Source organism: Metopolophium dirhodum, chromosome 2, assembly GCF_019925205.1.
Source record: "Metopolophium dirhodum isolate CAU chromosome 2, ASM1992520v1, whole genome shotgun sequence".
Lineage (NCBI taxonomy): Eukaryota > Metazoa > Arthropoda > Insecta > Hemiptera > Aphididae > Metopolophium > Metopolophium dirhodum.
In genome coordinates, this window is record NC_083561.1 from 38,018,867 (window position 1) to 38,030,968 (window position 12,102).

Here is a 12,102-nt window from a genome sequence, read left to right on the forward strand (position 1 = left end):
ATATGCACTGTCCGTCCATTTTTCGTTGGCATATAATTCAATTAAAATTAATTAGTATGATTTAAGCGTAAATAATTATATTTTGTTCTTCAAAAATTACTCTGTATTTATGGAAAAAAGAATTATTGTAACCTTGATAGTTGATGGATTAGGTATATACCTACGTTAAAAAACATACAACTCCTATAACCGCAATTTCCATAACAAAAACCAAATAATTACCAATGCCAATGTTCAATATAGGTAGGTCTATAACTATAAGTACCAAGTACGTATGCCAAGTTATTGCCATTAATCCCGATTCAAAATACGGATACTGCCTGTTTTCAACATACAGTCCCAGGATTATTATTCCGGTTTACGTGTTTATTGAAATTAAAAAAAAATTTTAATTAAATAATTTCAATGAATTAATAAGGGCTGCATTATATTTATGTATAAACTATAGTGTAATACACTACTTTATATTTAATTTTATAAAACGGAAAATATGTTAAGATGGTTTAATTCAATCTAATCCCTCCGATTCGTATGAATCATTAAGTGTATTTTAAACGACTGCGGTACTTACATAATGAAATTTACAACATTATCGAGGTGTAAGATTATAGAAAAATGAATTACGAACACATAGGATTGCAGACTGCAGTCATAAGATCTACACATAAAAATTAAAAACAATATTATAATATTCCGACATACCTATAGGTAGCTAAAATATAAATAGGTATATAGGTATATCTATTAATATTCAAACAAACCAGGTTGCCAGATTTCTAACTTTAAGAAACTGGATAAGTAATGCAAAACATATCTGTGTTGTTTTATAGTAGGTAGTCTCTAAGTCTATGTTAAATGTCGAAACTATAAAATGTTGATGAAAGTTCCTTGTGTTATAATGTACAGGTACAACTATTATACGTATTAGACGATATTTATTTTGGTGAGGGGTGAGTTAATATTAACATTGGCTTTCTAAAATAGCATAAGATACCTTTAATTAAAAGTTTTGATAAAATATATAAGATAATAACATAACATATTTTTTAAGCTCAATAAAAAAAGAGCGGGTAAGTGGGTGTCGCTCTGCTGTACAGCAGGTTACTAGTGGGTCCACAGTAATGGATTATGTTATATTTGATTTCAATGATATAAAATAGTAATACAGTATTACATTTAAAGAAATATAAGTTGTCATAAAAAAAAAAAACAAAATTCTAATTTTAGATACTCATAGAAAACTATTGTATGTTAAATTAAACGATGGTTAGTTCAACCTAACCTTATACATCAAAATAATATTATTTTCTAGTAAATAACAATAGTTACCAAACAAACCAATAATTATCGTGGTTTATTATTTTTTTTGGTTTGATTATCGATAATTTATACCAACGATGGAAAATGTTGATATAATGTTATTTTAATGGTATTCGATAGTATTACAGCCACAGTACATTGTAGATAGAACTACAGTAAAACGAATAAATGCGCCTGTCGAGTAGTTGGAAAATTATATGCATTTCTAAATGCCATATAGTTCATTATCATGTGAAAATAAATAATTATAATACAACTAACACGATAATCTAATATCATTTGGAATCAACAAAAATCCTTAGTAATTAACGTTATAACCCTAGTAAATTATTCATTATTATCTATTAACGTTGGGTAATTAGATATTGATTAGTGATTAATAATGTTAATATAAATTTAACGAATTATACTGTAACACGTAGGTACATACAAAAAGAAATATAACACATCATTGTAAAATCAACACATTCAGCAGAGCGCTCAGAATCTAAAAAAAAAAAAAAAAACAATTATTTTTTAGAATTTTTGTATAGTAAATAGTAATAGCCAAAAAATAAGGAACTAAGTTATTAAATAAATATCAAATTACATTTATAAATATACATGTATACATCCGTACACATAATATATATTATTTAACCTTGTAGAACTAATTGGTTGTTTGTCAATAAAATTGAGTTCCCATCTAACATATATTTCTAAATGATATAGCCATATAGGCATATAATAGCATTATACTATAGGTATATCGTATGTTATGTGGCGTGTTAAAACTCCGTAAAAGTAAAGTATGTTAATATATAATATATACCTATGGCTATAACTAATCAAATAAATAATTTATTAAATTTGCTAAATTTGCTAACTGTAGATAGGTACATTTGGGAATAGATTTTTTATATAAATCAATATAACGAAATTTGTTTATAAAAACCAAACTAATTGTTTGTTACTTGTATTGATGGGGAAGTTGTCTCATAATTCATATTGTATAATATTTGTTAGATCTCTCTTAATAACGATGGATTTCCTAGTAAAAAGTCATGAACTCTATCAGTGTTGGGAATTATATAGATAAAATTATTTCTTTAATTACCTTATCTAGATAAAAATAATTAAATCATCTAATTATCTCATCTAGATAAATGTAATGGTTATCTGTGGTAATTTATCTAGATAAATAATATAATAATAAGAATATTTTTGAATACTGAAATAGCCAATCATTTACTAGAACCGAGTAGTTTTTATTTTTATTCAAGTTGTATTAAAAATGTAAATAGTATATTATTTTAGTTGAGAAATGACATTAAGGATTTATTAATTAATAAATATTATCTAATTAGTAATTACTAATAAATTACATTATTTATAAGAATTTAAAAAAAATTATCTATTTTTTTATCTAAATAAATTTATGTGTATTTTTATCTTTATCTAGATAAAAAAAAATGATGTTATATTTTATCTTATCTAAATACATTTTGAGTGAATTATCTGTTTTCTTATCCAGATGATTTTTTGTTTATCTTTTCCCAACACTGAACTCTATACAAGTTCACATGCTTAGGTGAAAATAGTGAAAAAAATATATAAGTACTCATTATTATTTTTATAGTTTTAAATATAAATATCTATATATTTTCTGATCAAGTTTTTTAGATGATAAAATGATATCCAACAACGAAACGTAATTACCTTTTAAGGGTGAGTTTTATAAAATTGATTAAAATCAGAATGAAATGATTCACATATATTTATTTATTTATTGAATAAAATTCCATTTACAACATTCAACAATATTACATAAAAACAAAATGAAATGATCATTACCACTAAAGAGAGTTGGTCATCTCCAAGCCAATTGCATGTACGAAGATCGGAAGACGAGAGTTCTAATCAATTAATTACATTTCTAATACATGCAAGAAAAATTGAAGTTTTATTTAAAGAAATAATGGCTCATAATACTATACTAAACTAAATTAATATAATTAGATATTATAATATTCGTGGTTCTTGTTGCTTCTGTTCATAACTTACATAAGAAGGAACGTTTTGGAATTTGAAATGCAGTTTTTTAATAAACATTGTACAATAGGTACAATCAAATAATTTATTACTTGATATGATATTTAGAGACATTACGAGGCGAGGATGTAAGCACGTAATCACAATCATTAGAAATTTAGGTTCAGGGGTTCTCAAAAAAAAAAAAATCAAAAATGATAATATATTAATTTATTTATGCGGAAATTGGGATATAATCTGCGGAAAAAGGACACGGTTCAAATAACGTTCTAGGTCGCTTTGGCGGAAAACGAAAATTCCCAACAATGAAATCGAGTGTTAAAAAAAAAAATAAAATACTTTTTAAGGATTCTATATTTTGATTTTACAAATCTATATTATACATATATGCATAGGTAGTATGAACATGATGTGTAACTGACAACTGTATACAACCAATTATAAATCGGTCACAGAGGTAACCGAGGAAACGGTGAATGATATCATATCATGTATACATGGCATGGGTGATTGTATTTGGGGCTTTTTACCGTGATACTATCTTTAGGAAAGATAGGAAAGGTCCAATTTTAGGTGGACCGGAAGTGATGAGGCTCGAAACTACGTACTAACGTGCTTATTATCATTGAATATAATATAATATATAATATTAGATACATATATACATATATAATATAGGTAAATAATATCTATAATCAAGACGTATACAGTACCTTATAAACGCTCAAACGCGAACGTCGCGTGTCGATGTGAAAACTGTTTGATTGAGAATATCTATAAATGTAAATCATATTAATGTGTTATAAATATTATAAAAAAAAAAACAGTCTGATTGATAAACGCCGAAAACATATTATTATACATAATGGCGCGGGGTGGCGCGGCGGACGTAGAGAAAACGGTTAACGGCTACATTTTCCCCTAATACAAATTAAAACTTTTAACTTACTGACCAAAAATAACGAAACGAAAAATGTCGAGGTTACCCACGGTTCCGAGAAACATAAACCACGTGGAGGCAAAAAACGGTACAAAGTGTACGTCCCCTCGACCGCGTGGTAGGTATAAATTCGTCGAGCGGGTAACCATGGTATTCTCTCCGTCGTCGGACGCGGTCCGTCCAAAAGGAAAACGCGGTCTTCGTCAGCCTTTTCACTGCGGCCCGTTCTCTCGATCAATCGTGCACTGTTGTCTGTTGAGCGTTTTGCACTGTGCAGTCGACTGAATTCCAGCGAAACGAGTCGTACAGTGTACGTTATTTTCCAAGGGCGGCACATCAAAGTAAGACAAAACCATGTCGCCTGCAATATTATTCACGTCATGTTCCTCGTAGGGATTGACATTCATTCATACGCTCCGGCGATCGTCGTTGACGTTTTTTTTAAATAACCCTAGATATAACTAATATTACTTACAAATATACTATTATATTATACCTATTATTATTAGGTGTAATATACTCTATATATTTACCTATAGCTAAACGTATAAAATCCAACTTAAATCTAGGCGATAGGGCGATAGGTATATAGTCAGTAGTCACGTCATGTAGAATTGCACTTTGGAGTTAGGGTATCAAACAATTTTGCTATAAAGTTCCCATCATTAAATTAGTTGACTAGATCGAATAAATATTGAATATTACTATTACTACACGAAATAATTTGTGAACATGCCATTTAAAGTTTAAAAAACTCAACTATTTTAAATATTATTTTATACATAATAAAAGCGTAAACTGAGATCAAAATTGTTTTTTGAGTGACATCATGATTTATTTATTACAACACTTGTTATTGGAGTTATAATGCTATTGTCCTGTACTCCTGCCAATATTTTTTTCTTAATTTTCCTCGTCAATATTTCATAGATATAATATATACCTATATTATGAATACTATGATTACAAATGAAAAACTCGTATGACGTGTTGAAATTATATAGGTACAAACACCAATCTTATGTAGTTGTATTATCTTGTATATGATAGTTATATTGATCGTAATTTCCTACACACTATAAAATTCTGGTATTTACAATGCTATTCAAATTACTACCATAATTTACTGTGGATAACCTATAACAATAATATTATACGCTCTTATAATTAAAATAATATTTCCACTACGCATTGCCAGTAAGTCGCAGTACATTACCGCTTGAAACTTGAAGTACATTACCAATGTACCTACCGTTAAGTAATTTATTTTAGAAACTAATATAACTATTATACGGAGGTAGCTTATATCCAAATACGAAATAATAGTATAATGATACACACATTATAACATTGAGAATAAACAAATAGTTTTAAGTTAGACATATTCATTTAAAATGTATTTTCGTGGACACAATAAGACGTATTGTAAAAAACAGTGACAAATTGTCGTTACATCATTAAAATTACGACCAAATAACCGAAAATGTAGTCTGTATGCCAGTCGTGTCTAGTTGTACTCTAGGTATACTATATATCTATATCGACAGTATTTTATTGCCTAATCTCTCTACTATACACATAGCCGATTTTTTAGAATTGAATAGTTTCTAAGAAATCAGACATGTTTTTGTTTACTTTTTTATGTGCGGCGTTAAAAAAGATTAGATTACGAGGTCTTATCAGCCTCTTAAACACCAAAACACGTCTAAAACCTTATCGGCGTAAATCCCGCCGCTGCGGTATCGCTGCCACACGCTGACTTCGCGTTCACCTTTACCGCTCAGCGTATAGCCGCGTAACTGTACTACCTACTCGTATATAATATTATTATATTACTTATATTAGTTTTACTCACTTTTAGACCTGCTATAATGATGGTTTTTTGTGGTTTTGAAATATTATTAAAACTGTTCAATATCTGAAATATTACCTACCTGCAAAATATAGTAATTATTATATTATTATTATTATTATAGAAGAAAACTTCTTATTTTTTTTTATTTAATACATTTTAATGTGTCAGCATATAATATCTCATGTTATTACAATTTTAAAAGAAAACTCACGAGACCTACATACTATTATATAAGTTGGTACTTGTGTTACCAGCGGTGGTGTTAAGTAGGAGGATGGAAGGCGATCAATCATAAGTTATTACTTATTAGTTTTTACTGGTTGGTGTTGGTGAATGTTTGTGGTTAATCTGAAATTTGTGAACGAAAAAATTGCGAATACTAAATAAAAAACCATTTTTTTTCTGGAAAGCGTTGAATAGTGAATAATATATTATGTTTATAATTAAAAATGATAAAATACATATTACGTTTAATGTTTGTATATTATATTATGCATCTCGTCTCTCAAAGTTTGCACACACACCATCATGCTCATAAACATTTTTTAAATCATCTGTATACGCGGTTTCAGCTGATAACATAATTATTTAGGACGGCGTAAGCAGGTTGTATACGACCCGTGCAGATTAATCGGTGGTTTAACGAATAGTGAATGCACATATTCCATATAGGCAACAGGTTTTCAAAATTTCTTTGGGGGCTGAAATTACTGTTTTTGAGTCCTATCTGTTGGCCTCCGGGGACTTAGCCACGGCTCAATCTTTGCTACAGAGGGCTGTGGTCGCTGAGCCCCCGTGTACTCGACGCCTATATATAATATGAGTCCATCGTGTTTCGGTTATAGGTTTGATGGAATCGTTAAATCACACATTTCATGAATTATATGACGTACACATAAATACATCACACGATTGATTTCCATTTGCACGGAGAAATTTCAAATGTATATCATAAATAATTCATTGGAAATCGCGTTCGTTTCGAATAATAAACGTACATAATAATATTATATTACATTATATATATATATATAATGTCACTAACCTCACGGAATTACGGGTGCAGTCACATTGAACAAGTCTTGGGGTGGGTCGTGTATATACTTGCGTCCCATTGATTTTACGAGGGTGGAAAAAATGGAATATTTACACTACGTCACTATATATACCTCACGGACAATAGCGGTTATCACGAAAAGCGGAAATGGATAGTTGTATATATAATTTGTATATTAATTAATGTATTCACAAAAATTAATTAATTTCACGAATTATTTGAGATTAAATTTATACTCGCAACAGCCAACATGTGCGGTAGTTATATATTTTATAATATACATTGTGATATATTATGTGCAATAGTGCATTATTGTTATCTACAGCTTCGGAATAATTGGTGAAAAATAATGCACGAGCGTTATTTAATAATCAATTACAGTATATTATGTATAAACAATATTATTAAGTAGGTTGTGATATACAAGTATACAATTATCAATTACAAATATTGATAATTTCGTTATGCTAAACCCAAAATTGACTATTTTTAAGAATACACGCAAACAACCTACCTAACTGATTTAAGATATAAGCAGAGGTGTTCCCAATATTTTTTTTGAGAGTATACTAAGACTAGTCGAGGTGAAGATCCATGATTTAGTAATAAACATGAATATTTAATAATATACAAATATTTTTACTGTGGTCTATAATTATAAAGGATGTGTTAAAAATATGAAAAAAAAATCAAACTTTTAAAAAAAGCTTGAAATTACCTTTATAAGTCAATAAAATATGAAAATATACAAATACTAAAAAATTTAATTAAATAAATTGTTAAAAAATAATTTCTGCATCTTATTTTCGTCGTCTATTTCTTTTCTTTCTTTACCTCTAGGAGTGGAAACGGCAGAACGGTGATCTCTTAACCAAATTTTAATATAAGGTCTAGGATTAAAATCTGCAACTGAAGGGCCATTGATAGAGATGAACATCAAATCTGACACATTTTCAATGTTTAATCTAGTCCTTAAATCAGTTATTGTCAAATTCATATCGGAAAACCCTCGTTCACAATCAGCTGTTGAAGTTGGGAGTATATTTAATGCTTTGATGAAACTAGAAAAAACATTTCTTGAACGGAAGTCAACTACACTTTCAAATTCAGAAAAACCTAATGTCCGTGATACTCTTTTAACTTCATCTTCTCCCTTTGCATCATTAGTTGCTACTTTGAACACTTCATCAATTACCTATAAAATAAAAGACGATTTATTAAAATATTCATTTATTCTGTTTAAATAATCAAAATATTGAAATAAATTATCAAAATAATAGTTTTTTTCTTTACCTGAATGTCTTCTAGCATTGTTTTATTTTTTGAGTCATCAAATAAGCGTTGACGCATTCTGTCTACTAAATTTTGCAAAAATTGTAACCTGTTAATCCCTCCTGATTTTGTCATTGTAATATTGACACCTTTGTTAATTCCTTTCTGAATAGCTTCTATAATTTCCTTTTCTTTTTCCCCAGGTTCAGCTTTCAGACTTTCTAAAATTCTAATCGTTCTATTTATCTCCGACTGGGCACGCATTAGAGTTGTTTTTCTGGACTGTAATATACAAGATAACATTGCAAGCTCAGAAAGAACATCGTAAAAAAGTCCAAGTTCCTCCAAAAAAGAAGAGGATTCTAATTTTTTTTTTTATGCCGTTTGATGTCGCATCATGTGTTTTACTAACATGTAAATATATTCCCGGATAATTATTCCATATGGCTTTTATAGATCGAAAACTGCTTGCAGACCAGCGTACATTCAAAACACGACCTATTTTTTTCATTTCAATGCCTACTTCAACACAAGATTTATCTAAACCCATTGAATTTTTAGGACTTTGATGATAGTAAGCGTAGAGTTTGTCCATTAGACTTTGGAAACGAGAGACTCCAGTACAATCTTTTATTACGTCATGTACTGAGAGTTCGAGGCGATGACATAAACAATGCCAGGTAAATAGATTCGGAATTTTTTCGCGTAGTTTAGTAGCAACTCCAGCTTTCTTACCCGTCATTACACTTGCTCCGTCACTGGCAAAAGCAATCCAGTTGTCTAGCATTTTCTGAGTAACCAAAACCAGTTTTTTTTTTTACTTTTGTATATAATTTGAGAGTATACGCAGTATACCCATAGTTTTCACAAAATATCTTGAGAGTATACGGCGTATATGTAGTATACCCTATGGGAACACCTCTGGATATAAGTACCCGCATATTTTTATAATTATAATGAATGTCATTGTTTTACTGTTATAGTTGTTTACCCACATATATAGTTTTTAGTCCACGGAGATAATTTGTCCTTAAGTTCGAAAAAACTTCGAATTCGACAATCTACAATTTATTATTCTGTAAAACGAATACAAGTACTTTCTGCGTAAAACAATAATCTATAAAATAGTCGTGTTTAAAGTATTAGACCATAATATATCTTTGAATTAAAAAATAATAATAATATTAATAATTATTTAAAATTGCAAGTTAATGCAAAAACGAATAAAATTTTAGATTAATAATAATTTATTTATTTTTTTAGTGAACACTCGTAAGAATACAAGATATTTAATGGCGTTTAGAGATGAAATTATGTTGTGAAACACATTTGCAATGCGTATATTTGATCCACATGGGCGCGCACATTAATGTATTAATTATTATACAGCGCCTGCATTTACAGACGTCTATAAAAAATGTCTCATTAGCTGTTTAACATTTGATACGGTTCAAAAAACCGTGCACATATGTTGTTTAACACATTCAGTACATCACGTGTTATTTTTGTGCCGGGAAAAAAAATTATTTAACATCTTTAATAAAAAAAAAAAAAATTAAAACCATATTATAATATTATAATATACCATAATATTGTATACTATGAAAAAGAACGAGTGTGTGTGTGTGTGTAGTCGTTATTTTAATATTGTAATTGTAATAATCGTACCTATATCATTTAATTCCATTTGTACGTTTATAGTTTTTACCCGTTTTCTGTCTTCGTAGTTTTTACAATAATGATATAAAAATGAATTTCTCCTATTGTCACACTCCGACACCCGTCTCTTTAATTGTTATGACCCTTCGGATAAACTCGTGTGCGGCTAGAGGGTCATTTGTTTGGATACTGTATGGTCTGTAATATCACACCATTAGTCATAATACACTGGACCGCACAATGCACATAAACTAAGTAATCATCGTAACTCGTAACGTCCGAATGAAAGAAAATGATGTTTTTACATTTCGTATAGTTATCCGCGGTACAGTAATAATACTGTGGTACCTGTGTGGCTGTATATATTATTTATTTTACTAGGTGGTAAATAAAAAAAAAAAATTTAACTGAACATTATTAAAACGGAATAGCAAAATCGTTTTTAAATATTTACGAGGATATAAAACCATTGCATAATAATGATATTTATTATATTGAGGTTGATTGCGTTTGATTTAAAATGCGTACACTAACCGATTAAATTGAATATTAAAAGAAGAAAAAACTATTGTTCTATTCGCAATAATAGAATAATATATAACCTATAATAAAGTATGCCTTATAGTACCTCCTATGGCCTATATTATTATAGTATAATATATTATATATATATAAACACATTGCATTTTAACTATTAGGACTCTTATCAAATAGTAAATTCGCTAACGATCACGTTCTCGAACAATATTATATTTCTCTATGCAACAATATACTATTTGCCCAACGAACGCAATTATTTTTAATCGGAAGTGTTTGTTGTTCTTTATTCTATAATATAATTGTAGAATAATAACAATGCTAATGCAAATATGTTTTGTTTGATTTTATTTCTCACTGCAAACACAAACGTGTTCAGATAACGAAAGAAATGCATTTCTGCCTAAGCGATAAAACGGCATAATATATCGTTCGCGGTTTATCTGCTTGCATCCATTATAAGTAAGCCAATGAATAATACACAAATCGACACATTATTACTCGCTGTAGGTGTATGTACCTATATAATATTATGATATAATAATATATCTATTAATTAATATAGTATATAGTAAAGTAACCATAGTACATTTACGGCGTGGTAGCAGCTGTATATTATATATACCTTAATACATAATATTACATATTTTGAGCATTCCGCTAACTTGCTACGCAATAGGTTCGTGTCTGCAAACATTATACTAGGTATAGTGGGTACATACCTAAAATTGTGTTAAAATATTATATTGCGAAACCGGAATCGCGAGGGACGGAAGCTGGGAAGGCTGACACAGTGGTTAATTACTTGACCCACTGGCCACGAAACTACTTTACTGATTAAAAAAAATAGCCGCAATCCATTTAACGCAAGACACGTCTTATTACTACAGAAAACACTAACGTTTTTGAAAATATTTCTTTCACATAAATTTGAGTCATTACAAAACAATATTTTTGTGTAAAAATGTATCAAAAGTTTTTTACTCTTTTAAATAACAACGTACATTTTTAATTTCATATTCCGAAGTCAATGTTGATCAACTTTAATCCGCTCATATGTATATTTTAAATACTTATGACTTGTGAGTAATGACCAATAAACTACTTGTCCAAAATTTGATTTTTATACATCAAAGCACTTCAAAAAATATTCTGGTTTAGAATAAAGAATGGAAAATATATTATATGGTTGTCTTTTAAAAAAAATAAAAAAAAGTAAAATAATTATTAATTTTTATGGAACTATTTTGTTTTTTAACGACCTACAAACGATTTACATTCATGTAAAAAGAATATCTTCAAAAATGTTATTATTTTTTGAAGTAACGAGTGTTTTACCCGGTCACCCGGACACTCGCTAGGTACTTCTATGGTGGTTGCGATATTCCGATATTTAAAAATTTGTACTGCCCATTGCTTTTGGAAATAATA

General features: G+C 29.0%; 1 protein-coding gene and 1 long non-coding RNA gene across 2 annotated transcripts; both read right to left on the reverse strand.

Annotated features, from left to right (window-relative positions):
• Positions 1-3,095: 3,095 nt before the first annotated feature.
• On the reverse strand, positions 3,096-10,648 carry LOC132939220 (uncharacterized). Its single transcript, XR_009663961.1, has 4 exons — positions 10,144-10,648; positions 6,147-6,225; positions 4,825-4,939; positions 3,096-4,742 (listed from the first exon to the last, which is right to left on the reverse strand). It is a non-coding gene; the product is annotated as an uncharacterized LOC132939220 (long non-coding RNA).
• Positions 7,749-9,405, reverse strand: LOC132939321 (E3 SUMO-protein ligase KIAA1586-like). Its single transcript, XM_061006417.1, has 2 exons — positions 8,497-9,405; positions 7,749-8,398 (listed from the first exon to the last, which is right to left on the reverse strand). Exons 1-2 carry the CDS (start codon positions 8,776-8,778, stop codon positions 7,967-7,969), a joined length of 714 nt encoding a protein of 237 aa, XP_060862400.1. The 5' UTR covers positions 8,779-9,405; the 3' UTR covers positions 7,749-7,966.
• Positions 10,649-12,102: the final 1,454 nt, after the last annotated feature.

What these genes read in the sequence shown, in the direction of transcription:
- LOC132939321 (XM_061006417.1), bottom strand. Translation starts at nt 8,778, where the DNA reads ATGTTATCTTGTATATTACAGTCCAGAAAAACAACTCTAATGCGTGCC. An exon ending in CAATGCTAGAAGACATTCAG is followed by an intron (nt 8,399 to 8,496) that starts GTAAAGAAAAAA and finishes TTTATTTTATAG; the next exon opens with GTAATTGATGAAGTGTTCAA.